Genomic DNA, 20,944 nt, shown 5'->3' with positions numbered 1-20,944 from the left:
GAGGTGGAGTAAGCCGGAGTAGTGGTCAACACAGAAGATAATAGCAGTTGAACATTGTGCTAGGGGTCTCAAAGTCCCTCCTCGAGGGCCGCAATCCAGTCTGGTGTTCAGGATTTCCCCAATGAATATGCATGAGATCTATGTGCATGCACTGCTTTCAATGCATATTCATTGGGGAAATCCTGAAAACCCGACTGGATTGCAGCCCTCAAGGAGGGACTTTGAGACCCCTGTTAGAGCAACTCTCTTGAAATTGTTTAACAGAAAACTGTAGAGATCTCTAGTTTCCAACGTTCAAAGGAGTTTATGATATCCTATTTGGAATGCATTCTTTTCTTGCTTCCTTGCTTTCTCTTTTTCCTTTTGCCATGTTGCTTTTTTATCCCCAGTTGTTTTTATATTCTTGGATTTTACATCATTATACCCCCCCCCCCTTGTTTTTTTTTTTTTTTACTAAGCTGCAGTAAATGTTTGTCTTTTTGTATTGTTTTAAGCATTATGTATTGAGAGTTTCAAGTCTGTCCCCATACGCCTTATGATGAAGACCACATACCATTTTAGTAGCCTTCCTCTGGAACGACTCCATCCTTTTTATATCTTTTTGAAGGTGCGGCCTCCAGAATTGTACACAATATTCTAAATGAGGTCTCACCAGAGTCTTATACAAGAGGCACCAATACCTCCTTTTCCACTTGTTATATTCTTATGGTCATTAGATTTAGTACATTTCTATAATAGCAAGGCGGTTTATGAGGTTCTTATTCCCCTTTCCCCGATCAGTAGTGTGGCAATATTACTACAAGGATCGAGCTGCCAAATAACGCTAAAGCTTTTTTTTTTATGTACTGATGTCTTTGATAAGTCGACACTTGGCATGAGTGTTATTTTGAAATCTGTTTTATATCACCTCTGTTCCTGTAAGTTCAACTTTTGTCATCTGATTTGCAGCTATTCAATTGTATAATTGCATCCTGGAAGAACCGCTTTACCTCTACGTGCCTGGAATTTTTATGCATGTTCTGACTTATGTTTCCAAAAAGCAAAGTACATTTCTGTCTTTCAAGACATTCTTTTGTATGTTTAAGCCAATTTAGAATTAGAAAGATCTCTTTGCTACTGCCATTTCTAAAGAAAAGGTGCAAAATAGTTTTTCATTTCTACTGTTACCAGTTTTTGGTATATTAAAAGAGTAACCCTAGTTTGAAATGTCTGATTATAGAACTCAATAGCAGATAATTTTTGGAATGTATATTTATAGAATTCTGGATACGTCCTAGAAGTTATATTAAGATGAATTATTTTAGGGTCCTTCAATGTCTTTCTGTGTTTGTTTTTTGTAGGCAGGTGTCGTTTGTCATCCTCTATAATTTTGACATCAGGAACTCATTTTTGACACTCATTCAGATGGAAGGAGCTTGTAGACGGTTGGGTAGTGATATGAAATGTTGACATCTACCAGGAAGAACATAAGAATTGCCGCTGCTGGGTCAGACCAGTGGTCCATCACGCCCAGCAGTCCACTCACGTGGCGGCCCCCCAGGTCGAAGACCTGTGCCCTAACCGAGACCAGCCCTACCTGTGTTCATTCCGGTTCAGCAGGAACTTGTCCAACCTTGTCTTGAATCCCTGGAGCGTGTTTTCTCTTATAACAGACTCCGGGAGAGCATGCTTCCCTCCTTAGGGTGTGCTGTTTCTCATCCCCCACCCGCTTTCCCAAGGCGAATTCTCCTAGCTATCATCTGCTTCAGCCTCAGTCTCCATCTTCTTTTCTGTCGCCTGCAGATGGTCATCGCCAAGGCCTTTCCTCACCCATGGCTGGTGATTGTTAGACTGGGCTTTGCCAGCCTCCTTTCCCTGGAATTTCCTGTTTACCTCAGCAGTTTGTGGGATGGGCTCCACCATTCTATTAAGAGTCCTTTTCCTTGGTAGCTTCTTTAGCCAGCTCGGGCCTCTGTGCAACAACCTACCTGTCCTTACTTGAGTCTATTGTCTCCCTTCAGTTTCTGGACAGCAATGCATCACACCTCGGTCTTTCCTTCCCTTCATTGGTAGGTATGAGATGACGTAACCAGTTATTTCACATTATGTTATGTCCCTTCCCCATTTCCACCCATTTTGTTTATTTATTTTATTTAAAACATTTGTAGCCCGCATATCAAATGCCTATGTGGATAACACCATTATATAAAACTAGACAGACTTAGATCAAAATAAAACATCACCATGCAATATACAATTCAAAAACATCTGCAAATAAATAAACTAAATAATATCAAAACTAAAAAAATACCCCAAAATGCCAATACTACACTTGTCTCCCCACCCCCTTGTTTAAATCATGTAAACTGCTTCGATATGTCTTATGATTTTGTGGTTGATCAAAAATAACTATAATTGCCATTTACTATGTTACCCTGTTTCCCTGAAAATAAGTGCTAGCATGATTTTTAAAGTTGCTCCTATAAGACCTACCTATAAAATAAGCCCTAGTTAAGATTGACCCCTGAAGCTCTCCCCCCCCCAAATGTCCCCTAACACTCTACAATTCCATTCCTGATACTAGTGCTGCCCGATTCACCCAAAAAATCAGACTTGCCAATTCAGTGACCCTCCACCCCAGTCAGACCTGACATACCTCTGCTCTGAGGCTTCCTAAAGCAGCAGCGGTAGCAGCGCTATGAACAGGCTGTTTCACGGCCTTCCCTCTGCCACATCACTGTTGGGAAGGCCTCAAAGCACCCTGTTCAGAGTGCTGCTGCTGTTTTTGGAGGCCTCGGAGTAGAGGTATGTCAGTTTGACGGTGGAAGGGTGGATGGGATTCTGCTGCACAGGGGGATGGGAGGGAGGGATAGAAAGATGCTGCACAAGGGGATGAGAGGGGAGGAAAGATGCTGCACATGGGGGGTCAGAAAGGAAAGAGGAAGAATTGGGGTGGAGGAGAGGAAGGGAGAGATGATTGTTGTTCATGAAAAAAAAATAAAACATCCCTCCAAAATAAGCTCTAGTGTGTTTTTTGGACCCCAGATTAATGTAAGACATTGTCTTATTTTGGGGGAAGCACAGTATTTACCAACTCCCCCTGTATCTATCCAGTGTGAGAAAGGATGAGGGCAGGTCAACCAGATGCCTGATGCCTCCTGCATCTCCGTGGCATTAGGTAGGATGGGCTCCACCAGATGTCTGCTCTTTGGTGGCTACAGCAAGCCCTGTACGTTCTGAGCCCCTTGTCCCTTGTACGTTACTGGCCATCTCTCCACTGACTCACTCAGCTCTTTTGGCACTTATAATATTTACATACACTCACTCAAATCCCCATTCCCTCACTCATCAGCCCCATCCACTCAGAAATACTAGGGCAGGGATAGGCAATTCCGGTCCTCGAGAGCCGGAGCCAGGTCACGTTTTCAGGATATCCACAATGAATATGTATGAGATGGATTTGCATGTAATGCCTCCTTGAGATGCAAATCTATCTCATGCATATTTATTGTGGATATCCTGAAAATCTGACCTGGCTCCGGCTTTCGAGGACCGGAATTGCCTACCCCTGTACTAGGGATTTGCTTTGGTTTAAATCAGTGGTTCCCAACCCTGTCCTGGAGGAACATCAGGCCAATTGGGTTTTCAGGCTAGCCCTAATGAATATGCATGAAGCAAATTTGCATGCCTATCACTTCCATCATATGCAAATCTCTCTCATGCATATTCATTAGGGCTAGCCTGAAAATCCGATTGGCCTGGTGTTCCTCCAGGACAGGGTTGGGAATCACTGGTTTAAATCAGTGGTTCCCAACCCTGTCCTGGAGGAACACCAGGCCAATTGGGTTTTCAGGCTAGCCCTAATGAATATGCATGAAGCAAATTTGCATGCCTATCACTTCCATCATATGCAAATCTCTCTCATGCATATTCATTAGGGCTAGCCTGAAAACCCGATTGGCCTGGTGTTCCTCCAGGACAGGGTTGGGAATCACTGGTTTAGGCTCACAGCTTATCTCAAAATACAGTATAACTCAGGGGGTAGGGAACTCCAGTCCTCGAGAGCCGTATTCCAGTCGGGTTTTCAGGATTTCCCCAATGAATATGCATGAGATCTATTTGCATGCACTGCTTTCAATGCATGTTCATTGGGGAAATCCTGAAAACCCCGACTGTAATACGGCTCTCGAGGACCGGAGTTCCCTACCCCTGGTATAACTGAACCTACAGGGCGGAAAAGACCTCAAGTGCAAACAAACTTGTGGAGAGTTGATGTCCAAAATGAAGGCTTTATTAGAACAAATAGATAATCCACCTAAAAATGTCTAGGGCCTGAACCACTGGAAACATATGGACCCGACACGGTCCATGTTTCGACACTATTGTCTTCCTCAGGGGTCCCTATAGGTCCTATCTGCAGGTTTGTGGATGAAATAAAGACGATAGCTCCTGCGCTGGTGAGATACACCAGTTTTGCTATTGAGTGTATCTCACCAGCGCAGGAGCTTTCGTCTTTAATCCACAAGAAACACGGACCGTGTCGGGTCCATATGTTTCCAGTGGTTCAGGCCCTTGACATTTTTATGTGTCCTAATAAAGTCTTCATCTTGGACATCAACTCTCCACAAGTTTGTTTGTTTTTGGCTGTCCTCTTTTTGTGGAGGGATCAGAGTCAACTTTCTTGTTGTACCGAAAGACCTCAAGTGCTACTGGAAACATGGCGCCGTCTATGAATTACATCCTCTCTACTGCTAGTGTGCTCATACCCAGACCATTGGGCATGTGTGCGCTAATGGGAAAGAGTACAGACTCTTTTGAGAGCGCCTACTCTTTCCTAGGGTTACCATATTAAAAAAAAAATAAAACCCTGGATCCATAATCCTACCCAGTTCTGCCTCCAGCCCTGCCCCCAGAAAGCCTCCTCTCTGCTCCGAGCTCTGGCCATGTCTGGAAGGCCTGGAGCATGCGCAGGTTCCTGTGATGTCATCCGTGCATGCTCAGAGGCCCTCCAGATGCGGCCGGAGCTTGTAGGGGCTTTTCAAAACCCGGACAAATGTCAGAAGCTTGGACAGTCCTCTAAAAAGTGGACATGTCTGGGTTTTCCCACATGTCTGGTAACCCTACACTTTTACCCCTGGATTCTCTATATGGCGCCAAACTTTCAGCACTGAAATTTGGATGCACAGCACAGATCCATGCACAAATTATTTGACTAATGAGCCAATTATCAATAAGGGCATGAGGGGCACTCCCTCATTGGTACTGCAATTACACCACTGGACAGCAGGAGGCGCTAGCTCAAGAGTAAGCCACTTTAGGGGAGGTGAGGTAACCCTGCTGAGTCATGGGAGTGGGACTTAGGGAAGGAGGAGTTAATATGCCCTAGAGGGGAGTTAGTCAGGGAGGTCCCATAGCAAGAGACTCTCAAAGAAGAGAGACCTTCCCAGGTAATTAGCCCAAGGGAAGGAAGGAAGCAGTGCTTCCTAGTATATACCTTGACTAAGATAGCTAGACTCTGCTTGGCTGAGTTAAGCCAACTTATTAAGTAGAATATATGTGGATTTGAATCTGGGGCCAGACCCTGGTACAGTAAAACCTTGGATTGCAAGTAACTTGGTTTGCAAGTGTTTTGCAAGACAAGCAAAACATTTTATTAACTTTTAACTTGATATACAAGCAAAGTCTTGCAATACGAGTACATACAGTATACACACATCACAACTGAGCCGATGGTTCTTCTCTCTCCGACGCTTTGAGAGTGTAGTGACTGTTCTAAACGAGCGAGGTCTTGCAATACGAGTACATACAGTATACACACATCACATCATCACAACTGAGCCGATGGTTCTTCTCTCTCTGACGCTGCGGGAGTGTAGTGACTGTTCTAAACGAGCGAGGTCTTGCAATACGAGTACATACAGTATACACGCGTCACATCATCACAACTGAGCCGATGGTTCTTCTCTCTCTGACGCTGCGGGAGTGTAGTGACTGTTCTAAACGAGCGAGGTCTTGCAATACGAGTACATACAGTATACACGCGTCACATCATCACAACTGAGCCGATGGTTCTTCTCTTTCTGACGCTGCAGGAGGGTAGTGACTGTTCTAAACGAGCGAGGTCTTGCAATACCAGTACTTAAAGTATTTTGTCTTAAAGTTTTTGGGTTGTGGAACGAATCGTCGAGTTTCCATTATTTCCTGTGGGGAAATTTGCTTTGATATACAAGTGCTTTGGATTACAAGCATGCTTCTGGAACGCATTATGCCCGCAAACCAAGGTTTTACTGTACTTGATTGAAGAAAGACTGTGGGGCATGGCAGCTACTGGCCACAGACAATAACTTGGGCCCTGCAATTCCCAGGCCTTTTGCAAGACTTTGTGCTGTAAACTAAGAGACTACTTTTCTTGTTCCTGAGCCTGTGAAGTAACAGGATTCAGGCTCTGCACTAATAGTTGATTGCACCTTTTATGTGTGTGTGTTTGACTGCGTGTTCACAAACCTCACCCCAAAACCCCGCTCAGGCAATTACAGGTCCTAACGATCAATAATTGATGTTAATTGACGTCCATTAAAATTTAGATGGCATGGCAACTAACTGCTTTTGTGCCTACCTCAATAAGGGGTGTGGCCATGGAGAGTTACAGAAACATATGCGTGGAATCTAATATAATAAAACCCTAAGCCGCACATGCGCACTCCCACCTGCGTGCTCCCATTTTCCGTGCGCTGTAGGGAACCGCAGGTAGGAGTGCGCATGCGCGAGAATCCCACGAGGCGGATGTCGGCTGCGGTGGCTGTCAGCGGCTGCAGGCCGCGGCGGCTGTCAGCTGAAGCCTGGCTGGAGGAGGACGAGGATGAGCTGCGAGAGCTCCGCAGAGGCAGGAGGTGAGGAGAGAGAGACCGAGACAGATGGATGAGAAGGACAGAGGGGCTACTAGTGGGACCGGGAGAGATGGTAGGGGATAGGGAGAGATAGACTTCAGGGAGTGTGGAGGGGGCAGGAGAGAGAGATGGTCTTGGGGAAGGACAGAGGGGAACAGGAAAGGGAAAGATGGCAAAAGAGGTGAAACAGGGTCAGAGAGAGAGATGGTAGAGGGTGTGAAAGGGGGAAAGGGAGAGATGGAAATGGTAGGACCACTGCTGCTTTGGGGCACTGAGGGAGGAAAGGTACGTCAGGACTGCTGCTGCCGCCTCGGGTAAGTAAAGATCCTGTCAGGAGGGCCAAAAGGGTACAAAGGAAATGGTGAAAGGTGAGGTGATGGAACTGGGATCAGTGGGAGGCAGGGTCCGGGTATGATAGAGGCGGGGCATGGGTGGGGTCAGAGTCAGGCTCAGGGGCTCTTCTAGCACCCGTTACTGTAACTATTGTAACGGGCTAAAACACTAGTTACTGAATAAATCAATTTCCACGCCAACGTGCCCGAACTTGAGCCCTGGCATTTACACCAGGTGTTAACTGGTGTAAATTCTGATGCTTATGACACAGAACTGGGATCTAAGCACTGTCGGGGGAAGGAAGTGGCCTAGTGGTTAGAGCTGCAGCCTCAGCACCCTGAGGTTGTGGGTTCAAATACCATGCTGCTCCTTTTGACCCTGGGCAAGTCACTCAATCCTCCATTGCCCCAGGTACATTAGATAGATTGTGAGCTCACAAGGACGAATGACTGAGTACCTGAATGTAAAACCACTTGGACAATTAATAACTAAAATAAATGAATAAATATCCAATAAATGGGCTCAATCTGGAGCACTGTTTATATAATGGCACTCTGCGCTGATATTGTTCAATGCCAATATTTTGGCACCATTGATACAGAAATACCCGACCAAAACAAATATTTGCAGAAACCAAACAAAATGAAAATTTTCTGGCTGCACATCTCTCTCCAAGTCAGTATACAGCAGACCCTCAATATTCGCAGTGGTTAGGGGCAGAGCCGGCCGACGAATAGGGAAAATCGTGAATAATGTTTAGGGCCGGCTCTGACCCACCCCTGCCTCCTTCCTACATCCCCGACCTTACCTGGTGGTCTAGCAGCAACGCGGGGCAGGAGCGATCTTCCTACGCTCCTGCCCCGTGCAGAGCCGTCATCACAATGGCTGCCGTGGGTTCCCGTTGACTACCTGGTGGTCTAGCAGCAACGCGGGGCAGGAGCGATCTTCCTACGCTCCTGCCCCGTGCAGAGCCGTCATCACAATGGCTGCCGTGGGTTCCCGTTGACTACCTGGTGGTCTAGCAGCAAGGCGGGGCAGGAGCAATCTTCCTACGCTCCTGCCCCGTGCAGAGCCGTCATCACAATGGCTGCCGTGAGTTCCCGTTGACTACCTGGTGGTCTAGCAGCAACGTGGGGCAGGAGCGATCTTCCTACGCTCCTGCCCCGTGCAGAGCCGTCATCACAATGGCTGCCGTGAGTTCCCGTAGACTACCTGGTGTTCTAGCAGCAACGCGGGGCAGGAGCGATCTTCCTACCCTCCTGCCCCGTGCAGAGCAGTCATCACAATGGCTGCAGTGAGTTCCCGTTGACTACAACGGGAACTCACGGCAGCCATTTTGATGTCAGCTCTGCACGGGGCAGGAGCACAGGAAGATCACTTCTGCCCCGCGTAGCCACTAGACCACCAGGTAATATCTGGGGGATGTCCAGGGCAGCGTTTCTCAAAAATCAAGGAGCACAAAAATCGCGAATAACCGAATTTGTGATTGGGGAAACCGTGAATTGGGAGGAGGAGCTGTAGTTTGCATTTTCAATGTTTTATTTAACCTGCCCCCCTTTTTTTTTATTTTTATTTTTTTTTACAAAACCATAGTGCGGTTTTTAGCGCCGGCCATGGCAGTAATAGCTCTGATGCTCATAGTGAGAATCGGAGCTGTTACCGCTGCAACTGGCATTAAAAATCATTTTATTTATTAGTTCGTGTTATTTGAAAAGAGTGCATTCTTTTTACAAATTGTGCGTGCTAGGAAAAAAAACAAAAATAATTTTGTAGCAATTTGAGGGGGGGGGGTTGTTTTGAAATGAAATGAGCCTCTCTCATTGAGCTTTTAATGTCATTTCAACATGAGCGTACGTCTGTAGAGCTTCTGAGGTAAACTTGTTCAAAATACCGCAATAAAGATTATTTCAGGTTCAAAAAAGTTCGATCACGTCACACCTTTATTACAAAGTGCTCATTGGTTGCCAATATCTTACAGGATTACTTACAAAATAGCTCTTTTAGTCTTTAAGACATTAAAATCTAATACTCCGGCTTTCATAGATAGGCTCTTGATTCCATACAGTTCATCCAGAACTCTCAGATCAGCTTCACAATGTACTTTAAATGTTCCCTCTTTAAAAGTTATCGGAACCCGCCGTGCTTCCATTTTTTCTGTTACGGCACCAATGTTATGGAACTCTCTTCCTTTATATTTAAGATTAGAACAAGACTTACAAATATTTAAAAAGAACTTAAAGTGTCTTCTTTTTAAAGAAGCCTTTAATTGACAGACTATAAATACTCTTTCTTCCTGACCTTTTCGGTCTATCATTTTATCCCCTTATCTCCCTAACATGTTTCCCTTTTATGTAATCTTTTAAGAACATAACATAAGAACATAAGAATGCCTCCGCCGGGTCAGACCATAGGTCCATCCATCCATCAAATATTGTATTTCCTCCCCACCTTCCCATTGTTATCAGTTGTCTTCCTGTTTAATGTTGTTACCCAGTTTGTTTAGAAGAATAGTAATTGTATAAGTGAGTACATTTTAAACTCTATTTTATTTATGTAAAACGCTCTGAAATTGGAAAAGCGTTTAATCAAACAATTTAATAAACTTGAAACTTGAAACTCATCTCCATGGGAAACATAAAAACAAACATTTTGTTCCATTCTTTAAGGGTAGGAGCAGTCATTGGAATTTTTTTTATATAATGGTGTTAGAAACAGTGGATCACCAATGTGATTTTTCTGAAATAATAATAAGCCTTTTTGTTTAAAAAGGTACTTTTTATGGGTGTTGCTTTGACTTTTTACAGACTAGGGGACACTCGATGAAGTTACAGGGAAATACTTTTAAAACCAATAGGAGGAAATTTTTTTTCACTCGGAGAATAGTTCAGCTCTGGAACGCGTTGCCAGAGGATGTGGTAAGAGCGGATAGCGGTTTGGACAAGTTCCTGGAGGAAAAGTCCATAGTCTGTTATTGAGAACGACATGGGGGAAGCCACTGCTTGCCCTGGATCAGTAGCATGGAATATTGCTACACCTTGGGTTTTGGCCAGGTACTAGGGACCTGGATTGGCCACTGTGAGAATGGGCTACTGGGCTTGATGCACCATTGGCTGACCCAATAAGGCTATTCTTCTGTTCCGTGGCTATTTTATACAGTACTAGTAATTTAAGAAGATTAATCCAGTCCCTTAAATTATTTAACAAAAATGCACTCAAAAGTAAAATAAAATATGACACAGCCAAACCAAAAGAAATGTTGAAAAATTATTTAGAAACATAGAATATGACGGCAGAAAAGGGCCAACGGCCCAACTAGTCTGCCCAATCATGATCCCTTCCACCCTCAAGAAACTATCCTCTATCATACCTCAATAGCGACCCCACATGTTTGTCCCATCGTTTCTTGAAGTCGAGCGTGCTACTAGCCTCGACTACCTGACGTGGAAGACCATTCCATCTATCAATCACCCTCTCGGTAAAGAAGTATTTCCTGGTGTCCCCATGAAATCTTCCTCCCCTAAGTTTTAGCGGATGTCCTCTTGTCACCGTGGGACCCGTAAGAGTGAAGATTTCCTCCTCCTCCTCGATTTACTTGAACATAAGAAGTTGCCTCCGCTGAGGCAGACCAGAGGTCCATCCTGCTCAGCGGTCCGCTCCCGCGGCGGCCCATCAAGCCCATTGCCTGAGCAGTGGTCTATATCTATCTATACCCTTCAATCCCTTTTTCTTCTAGGAATCTATCCAAACCTTCTTTGAAACCATTTAATGTGTTCCTGTCTACCACAGCCTCTGGAAGCGCGTTCCATGTATCCACCACCCTCTGAGTGAAGAAGAACTTCCTAGCGTTTGTTCTAAACCTGTCCCCTTTCAGTTTCTCCGAGTGCCCCCTTGTACTTGTGGTGCCCCTTAATTTGAAAAATCTGTCCCTGTCTACTTTTTCTATGCCTTTCAGGATCTTGAAGGTTTCTATCATGTCTCCTCTAAGTTTCTATCATGTCCCCCCTTTCTCTGCACTCCTCGAGCGAGTATAAGCGCAGACTGCTCAGACGAGCTTCATATGAAAGTTCTTTAAGTCCTGAGACCATCCTTGTGGCCATTCTCTGAACTGACTCAATTCTCTTCGCATCCTTTTGGTAATGTGGCCTCCAAAACTGGACACAGCACTCCAGGTGCGGTCTCACCATGGATCTGTAGAATGGCATTATAACTTCGGGTTTTCGGCTGATAAAGCTTCTTCTGATGCATCCGAGCATTTGTCTAGTCTTTGCTGAGGCTTTCTCTACCTGATTTGCAGCCTTCATGTCTTCACGGATGATTACTCCCAAGTCCCTTTCTGTTTGCAAATTTCAGAAAAAAAATTACATAGCACAAGTGAGTTGATCACAGGTGCCTGGGATTGCTTAGCAGCAGAGTGTGGTGCAGTGGTTAAAGCTCCCATCTCCGCACCCTGAGGTTGTGGGTTCAAACCCACGCTGCTCCTTGTGACCCCGGGCAAGTCACTTAATCCCCCCATTGCCCCAGCTACATTAGATAGATTGTGAGCCTGCCAGGGCAGATAGGAAAAATGCTTGAGTACCTGAATAAAATCATGTAAACCATTCTGAGCTCCCCTGGGAGAACAGCATAGAAAACTGAATAATTAAATGTGAAAAGTTTCTGTCTCTGGTAACCAGAGCTGAGATTGTGTGATGTCATAATGCCTCATTCCACCAATAAGAGCCAAGCTCATCAGTGATGTCACAATGGCTTGATGGCCCTAGACTTTGCACACTTTTGCTACCTTTTGATTTCTAGAGTGGCGCAGTGGTTAAAGCTACAGCTTCAGGACCCTGAAGTTGTGGGTTCAAACCCACGCTGCTCCTTGTGACCCTGGGCAAATCAATTAGTCCCCCCTTGGCCTAAGGTACCTTAGATAGATTGTGAGCCCGCCAGGACAGACAGGGAAAAATGCTTGAGTGCCTGAACAAATACGTGTAAACCATTTTGAGCTCCTCTGGGAGGAAAGTATAAAAAAGTTGAATAAATAGTCGGACAGCACAACAGAATTGAAGCCAGCTTAGGACAGATGCAAAGAATGCTAAGATCAAAGGAGGGAGAAAGCCAGAGTTCAAAACGAGTCACAGTATGCAGGAAAATAGCAAAGTGGGTGGGCCAAGAGGTCCTTATTTGCCAACAATTAACCTGTTGTATTCACAGCATTTATGGGAAGGGTTGAGAGGCCAAGGGAAGTCTGTCTTCCGAGGTCTGCAGGACTTCTATCCTGAGGAGCTGGGAATGAGAACTACTTTCAGTGGGATCAGATACCATTCTGCCTCATTTTTTTTTCATATTGTAGTTCTCATGTGTGTTCACTGCTGCTGTCACTGCCTGATTGTCCTTACATCTGCGCTCTAATACACTGGCTCCCAACCCTGTCCTGGAGGACCACCAGCCAGACCCCACCGGACCACCCCCCCTAACCTTTTTTAGATGGCCGGCCATCCGGCTGGGTCCTTCCTGCATCCAGCCGGCAGGCCCGCCTTCACTAGAATAGTGGGCCTGCAACTTCCCTGTAGGAGGGGCCTTAGGCACCTGGGCCAACTGGAATCTTAGGCCTGTCTCCCAGTGCATTCTGGGATGCGCTGGGAATGGCCTAAGATTCCGATTGGCCAGATCCCCTAGGCCTCTCCTATGGTTTCTGGGTGGACTACCTTTGAGGAGGTGGGGGGTGTCCAGCAGGAGGGACTGGGCATCCCTCCTGCAGGTGAACGTTCGGAGGGGGAGGGGGGTGTCGGCAGGAGAGATTGGGCAACTCCCCTGCTGGTGAACTTTTGGAGCATTGTTGGGATCAGAAAGATGATTGAGTTTGTCAAAATCTTTAAGGGGGAGGCATGAACTTGAAAGTTAATTGAAGGGGCGCAAGGCTTAATGTTAATCTAGTGGTTAGAGCTACAGCCTCAGCACCCTGAGGTTGTGGGTTCAAATCCCGTGCTGCTCCTTGTGACCCTTGGCAAGTTACTCAGTCCTCCATTGACCCAGGTACATTAGATAGATTATGAGCCCACTGGGACAGATAGGGAAAATGCTTGAAGTACCTGTATGTAAACCACTTAGATAACCTTGATAGGCAGGATATAAATACCTTAAATAAATAATAAATCTACCCTGGCCAAAGCACCATTGCTGCACAGACTGGAAGGAAGAAGAAACCTTGGATCTTCCTTGATATAATAAGCCAAAAGACGGTAAAAAAGGTTTGGATAGGTACCTGGAGGACAAAGGGATTGAGGGGTACAGATAGGAGTAGAGGTAAGTTATAGGGAGAGGATTAGAGGCAGTAGAAAAATTAGACAGGGGCACTGTTCGGGCAATGAGGCCTGATGGGCGGACCGCTGGGCAAGATGGACCTCTGGTCTGCCTCAGCGGAGGCAACTTCTTATGTTCTTATATGGTGTGCAGTTGTTAAACCATCAGAAGGAAAATTGCAGCCTCAGATTCATGGGTCCTGGAAGGGAGATGGGTACGAAAGGGAGAGTGCTGTGCAACATGGAAAATTTGTAATTATTTATTTCATAGATTTATATAGCGCGTTAAGTCTAGGCGGCGTCCAGTATCAAAACTCATAAAATTCCATAAAATAGGCAGACATGACATCACACATTATCTACATTCCAATTAAAAGTATGTCCAGGGCCATGTAAGGGATTAAAACAGCACTCTCTCTCCCCCTTCTAGTTCTTCGTTCTCTCATTAGAAACATAGAAAGATGACGGCAGAAAAGGGCCACAGCCCATCAAGTCTGCCCACTCTACTGACCCACCCCATTAAGTCTGAGTGCTGATGACTTAGTTCCTTAGCTCGACCCTCGTAGGGATCCCACGTGGATGTCCCATCTATTCTTAAAGTCGAGCACGCTGGCGGCCTTGATCACCTGCCTCGGAAGTTTGTTCCAATGATCCACCACCCTTTCCGTGAAGAAGTACTTCCTGGTGTCACCACTAAATTTCCCTCCTCTGAGTTTAAGCGGGTGCCCCCTTGTGACCGAGGGTCCCATGTCCCATGTCACTTTCCCTTTCTTTCCCTTGATTTTGTGCCTTCTCTGACCCTTTCCATCCAGTTTGAGGTTTGGCCTTTTGCAGATGGTTTGATAAAATCTTTGCAGAGAGGAGTAATTGTCATCTTTGAAATTCAGCTTTTAACCACAGGTTATGATATGGCAGAAAAGAGATGTCTCCGCTGGAGCAGAGCCTGTCGCACAAATGTACGATTACCTCAGTGGTACGTTAGTGAGAGACGCATTGGACGTGATGCGATGACCATGTAATGGGGGGATTCTGTAAGGACTGCCTGATGTTAGGCATAAGAATTTACATAAATGCTGGTATTGTGGTCATTTGTGCACCTATATAAACACATATGTGAGTCCATTTCCAGATAAGTGATGCTCTGTAAATATGGACCTATACATTCACGTGGGCAGCATTTAAGCAGAGTTCTATGAGCATAAGAATAGCCTTACTGGACCAGCCACTAGTACCTGACCAAAACCCAAATAGTATTTATTTTATTTATTTGTTAAAAAACTTATATATCCTGGCCCGAGTTGGAGCAGGCGACAGTCAACTCCAGGGAGCCTCCACTTTCATGGCTGAAATGTTAGAAACGGCCTCCATCCTGAGATCAGCAAGAGAGAATTACCCTAATTATTATTGATGAACTGGGAAGGGGGACCTCCACGTACGATGGCTTTGGCCTGGCGTGGGCTATATCTGAATACATTGCTACCCAAATTGGTTCCTTCTGTTTGTTTGCAACTCATTTTCATGAGCTGACTTCACTGGCACATCACGTCAGGACGGCGAATAACTTGCATGTTACGGCTTTAACCACAGATGAGACCCTAACGATGCTTTACCGTGCAAAGCAAGGTATTTGTGATCAGAGTTTTGGGATACATGTGGCAGAGCGTGCTGATTTTCCTAAACACGTAATTCAGAATGCTAAGGCAAAAGCACTGGAATTGGAGGAGTTCCAAAATATTGGAAAAACAGAAGAAGATGAGGAAGGCGAAGAAACACCATCAGGAAAGAGAGGAAGGTGAAAAAATAATCCAGGACTTCATTTCTGAGGTTAAAACGCTGCCAATAGCGGAGATGTCCGAGAAAGACGTTATAACCAAATTTAAATACTTGAAGGCTGAAGTATTAGCTAAAAATAACAGCTTTGTGAATGAAATTGTTGCACGAATAAAGGCTACACTCCGAGATGCTATGCAATTCTACTTTATGTTAAAAAAAAAAATTCTCTAGAGAGAGAATGCCCATATTCTTCTGGAATGCACTGTATGGTTACAATTTCAGTACTTCATTTTTTGTAGTTTATATTAAATGTACCATGTCCAATAAAGTCTTTTAATATCTTAAAAAACCCCACACAAAAAACAACTTATATGCCGCATACAACTATGCGGTTTCTATATCACATACATAAAATCTTGTTTCCCTACGATTACTACATATAACGTAGACATGTCTAAACAACATCATTAATCGTCCCCGTTATAAACGGGGATAGAACGCAAATTCAATCAATCCAGAAATACAAGCGAGCTTTAAATCATACATTGCTGTCCAAAAAAATTCTAAAAGGCGATTATCAACTGAACTATACCTTAGCGTAAGAAGGCGTTGGCAAATAATTTGAGTTTTCAGCATGTTCTTAAAATTCATCCTCCCCATACAAAACCGCAGGATACCAGGCGAGGCCTTCCATAGTTCCACGCCAGCCACAGATAGCATGGATCCTAGCAGGCGTAGTCAACATTCTACTCTCCAACATTCCACAATCCCAAAGAGTAGCAAGATTCCATGCAGAATCCCAAAGAGCAAAAAGATTCTGGAATCCCAAAGAGTAGCGGGATTCCAGTGTCTTCCCCCTCCAAAAGAGGAAGTTTGTAGAGGACAGGAGTTGCTCATTCATCTTGCTGTGTTCTAGTCTATAACATCGCACACAACCCAAAAGGGGATTTGGTCATGGGAGGGGCGTGGATAGATCAGGGGCATTCTCCCAAGATGCACACAATGTTACTGAATCCAGAGCATCTGCACATTAGCTCAATTTCATGTTATGGGATAATAAAGGGGGGTCGGTATTGTGAATAAATGGAGGAGCCCGGAGCAGTTATGTGTATCATCCACACCATTCAAAGTTAAGTTGCTGTCAAATTTATTATTTTATTTTCTTCAAGTTTATGTGCTGTTATTTAGTCTTTGTTTGGTGGAGGAGACTGTGAACAACAATGATGGTCTCCTTAATAGCTGCTCCGTGAACTTGTTTCACCGGACCTCAGCTATGGGTCTGAGTGTTCACTTAACCACATCAACTTGTGTTGTAATTTGTGCTTGAAGTAAAACAAAGGTGATTAGTACAACAGTGATTTATAAGTATCACCTTGGATAAAAATATTCCCTTGCTGTTTTTTGATGGGATAATAATCATCAGACAGTCCGACGTGGGGGAAGCCACTGCTTGCCCTGGATCGGTAGCACAGAATGTTGCTACTCTTTGGGAATTCTGCCGTAGAATGTTGCTTCACTTTGGGGATTCCACATGGAATGTTGCTACTCTTTGGGGATTCTGCATGGAATATTGCTGCTATTTGGGGTTCCAGAATCTTGCTACTTTTGGAGATTCTGGAATGTTGCTACTATTTAGGTTTTTGTCAGGTATTTGTGACCTGGATTGGCCACTCTGACGACGGGATACTGACCCAGTAAGGTTACTCTTATGTTCTCATAATGGTATGATAAATGCTTTTTGAAATATGTGCAGCTGTTGTGTAATTATGGAGCCTGAGTACCACCTTCACGCCACCACTGGAATTGAAGGGGAATTCCTGAGGCCATCATGCATCTGATTCTTCTGGGGGTCATTTCTAGACTTGGAGGAGGGGGTGTTTATCTTCCTTAGCTTTAAACTCTTTTGGGTTCATACCCACCAAGTTGCAGTTGGAGGTCCAGAACAATGCTTTGTTATAGAAAGAACCTCTTTACTGGTTGACTTGATGAGATGAAATGGTGCAGCAGAAAAGCAACAGACAGAAGCAGTGCTGGTACAGACCCAACACATAACCCAAGCATAGGTTCAAACTCATTGTTTCTCTTCCTTGAAGTAGGAAAGCCACTCCTCATTTTCCAACACTTTGGGCACATCTAATGAGTTCTAAACAAGCTGTCCTTCAATGAGCCCCGGCCTAGACCTTCCTGACTAGTTTCCCAAGATATTATAACGCAGTCCTTGCCCCTCAACGCCAGCTTCAGCCTTGCTCTCCTCCCCAAGTTCTACTGGACTCCAAAAGACCAATTCCTGGATGTCTGATTGTTCCTTCTATGAGCTTGGGCATGCTACTGGGATGAATACATAAAAAGGAACCAGCCCAAATAATGAATGAGATGATGCTTCCCTTCGGAGGTGCTGATAAACCCACAACTTCCTCTTGAAATGACGCCTCGTCCCTTCAGTGTCTGTAAATCTGATTTCACTAGTAAGGGCACATGGATGACTCCCACTGCATTTCCAGATAATGCTTTTTTTATTAATCCAATTTCCAATACTAAGTTGTAACATTTTGAAGATATATAAACTAATCATAAAACAGAAGATAAAAATCCCCAAAAGGCATAGACATATGTAAAGATAATCAATGTATATACATACATATATATATATATATCGTATGTGTGTATATCTTTATAATATATATTTGTATCTTTATAACAGAAATATTTTCATAGTTCATCTTATTATAGGTTTCTATAACCGAATGGGAAACACCCCTTTACGACAAAGAAAGGAATGTTAAGGCACTCCGTCATAGAGAATCAGGACAATCAGAGAGAAAATGCCAGTTTTAAAAATATAAATCAGAATCTTTATTTTTGTGCTTGCATATACTATATTATATTGGGGTTATACATCTGTTAGAACACAGGAACAGCATTAGTAGAAATTAGAACAGGTGTATGTGTTTCAGGTATATATGTAACATACAATCTGTGTTTGCTCACAAAATATATCCCTTTCCTGCTCGGAATAGTAATTGCTTTGTCAGCACTGGTATATCTGTATTTGTTATCTAAGGAGTTCTCAGTTACTGACGATTTTGATCCTAGGTAGTCAAAAGGTGACTAAAGGACCCTATTCTTGTATTTTCCTTGTTTTGGAAAATGAGTTGATGTAATAAAGCTCATATAGTATGGCTCATATAGTATGTTGTAAGATTATGGGGAACGAAGGGATCCCCAGAGAGAAACTTTTGCTAGGCTAATAGATCTTTAGCATGTAAGCCTTATGGCAGTGTCTCTCAAACTGTGTGCCACGGCACAATGAAGAGCCCTGAAGAAATTCTGGCTGTGTCACGAGAGATTTCAGAATTTTACTTTATTTTTAAAAATTCCCTTTCGTAAGTACCCTATTTCCCCGCATATAGGCCGCCCCTCTGCATAGGCCGCACCCATGTATAGGCCGCAGAAAAGGGTGGCCTATGTTTAAAAACTGGAAGAAAAGCCGCCCCACGGTACGCAATCTCTTCAGCATCTGGCCTGCCCCTGCACCGCCCGCTGAATGGCCATCAGCTCTCGCGGGACTTGCGAGAACTGACGTCAGTCACTCAGCGAGCGGTGCGGGGGCAGGCTGGATGCCGAAGAGATTGCGGCTGCCCTGCACCACCGGAGATTCGCCATCCAGGGGGCTCCTGAAAAGATACCGGGGGTGGGGGATGACTTAAAATTTTTATATAGGCCGCCCCATATAACTAGGCCGCGCCCCATACACGGGTTTATAAAACCCATGTATAGGCCGCAGCCTATATATGGGGAAATACGGTATACACTAGACTAGATGACATGTACGTCGCATACACAGACGTCTGTCAATGTTATGAGCGTCTGTGTGCGTAAGGATACAACCGCCCAAACAAGAATTGTTCTTTGACGTGATTGGTCCTTGAAAACTAACAGCAAGTAATTTTAGTTAAAACTAGTTAAAATTATTTTTTTATGCAGTGGTTATCCTAACTTGAGCAACAAAGCAATCAAGGCTTTGTTACCGTTTGGATCTTTTGATCTTTGCAACCTCTGACAGAAAGAGAACGACTGCAGATGGTGGATGATGAAATGCGTGTTTGCTTGTCGCCTATCGAGCCGCATTTTGTTAGATTGCTCATCTGTCGCATTGATTAGCAATTCTATTTTATGTACTTTAGGTTCACCGTTGTTAGAATTACCCATCCATAGCTTAAAGAACTTTAAATAAATAACTCTCAAATGTAATTTTTTGTTGGCTTTGCAATTTTATAATTTCAATTATAGCATGCTGTGAAAAACATTTGCTCCGTTTAGTGTGCCGGAGCTAAGAATGTTTGAGAGACACTGCCTTATGGATATTTCTTCTCTTTCTGTTCATACCAGTTGCAGTTTTGGAGCTGAAGGATGACAGATGAGATAATATGACAGGAATTCAGCTGCCACCGCTCTTCAGATAAACACTTCATACCAGAGAGGTTGTCAAAGAATGAAGATAAGGTTCAGATTTTAACAATACTCTTAGTCGTAGCCCGGATCTTTGCCTGGATGGTCGATTTTATTTAGCTCCCTGCATTAATTAACTTTCGTGCAGTAGTTCTCAAACCTATCTTAGGGGAACCTTCAGCCAATTGGATTTCTGGGATAACCACAAAGATCGTTTTACTTGCAATGAAGACAGCATATGCATATGCAAATTTATCTCTTGTACATTCAATGCGGATATACTGAAAGTTTGACGGACAGAGGGTCCGCAGGACAGAGATAGATACCAATGCGTTAGTGTTTTCCTACAACATCCATCCGAAAACTGGAGGTCTGTATCGCCTAGAACAAGGATAGGCAATTCCGGTCCTCGAGAGCCGGAGCCAGGTCAGGTTTTCAGGATCTCCACAATAAATAAGCATGAGATAGCTTTGCGTCTCAAGGAGGCAGTGCATGCAAATCCATCTCATACATATTCATGGTGAATATCCTGAAAACCTGACCTGGCTCCGGCTCTTGAGGACCGGAATTGCCTATCCCTGGCCTAGAACAGACTAGTCATGTCATTTAGCACATATTAATGCATATCTGCTCCCGCAACTCATGTACCAGGTTTTGTATTTTCCTCCAAAGAATCCAAGCTGGCAATTCACATACAAGAGGGATTTTTGGATTTAGCTCAGGTCTTTGTCGGTAGTAGCTCGAGGCAAGTTACGTTCAGATACAGTAGGTATTTTTCTGTCCCTGGACGGCTGACAGCCTCACTTTGTACCTGAAGCAGTAGAGGGTTAAGTGTCTTGATAAGATCACAAGGTGGGGCAGTGGGATTTGGCTTCCCTGGTTCTGAGCTCACTGCTCTAAGACCACTTTTCTCATCACTGGATGACTGCTTTGATATAGGGTCACCAGATTGTACGTTAGTAAAATCCAGGGGTGTCAAAGTCCCTCCTCGAGGGCCGTAATCCAGTCGGGTTTTCAGGATTTCCCCAATGAATATGCATGAGATCTATTTGCATGCACTGCTTTCATTGTAAGATAATAGATCTCATGCATATTCATTGGGGAAATCCTGAAAACCCAACTGGATTCCAGCCCTCGAGGATCGGAGTTGCCCATCGCTGATCTAGTCATTTGACTCCTTATTTACCTAAGACAGGGGTATCAAAGTCCCTCCTCGAGGGCCGCAATCCAGTCGGGTTT

The 20,944-nt window shown here is 44.4% G+C and overlaps 1 protein-coding gene across 1 annotated transcript in view; it reads left to right on the top strand.

The window, feature by feature from the left end:
* RPRD1B (regulation of nuclear pre-mRNA domain containing 1B) overlaps window positions 1-20,174 on the top strand; it is an 84,206-nt gene extending 64,032 nt beyond the window's left edge. Inside the window, exon 8 of the mRNA XM_033963005.1 lies at window positions 19,646-20,174. Within this exon, the coding sequence (XP_033818896.1) occupies window positions 19,646-19,663 (18 nt within the window). The 3' untranslated portion in view covers window positions 19,664-20,174. The remainder of the gene's footprint in view (window positions 1-19,645) is intronic.
* Window positions 20,175-20,944: the final 770 nt, after the last annotated feature.

This window comes from Geotrypetes seraphini, chromosome 11 (genome assembly GCF_902459505.1).
Source record: "Geotrypetes seraphini chromosome 11, aGeoSer1.1, whole genome shotgun sequence".
Classification (NCBI taxonomy): domain Eukaryota; kingdom Metazoa; phylum Chordata; class Amphibia; order Gymnophiona; family Dermophiidae; genus Geotrypetes; species Geotrypetes seraphini.
This window is presented reverse-complemented; position numbering and strand designations above follow the sequence as displayed.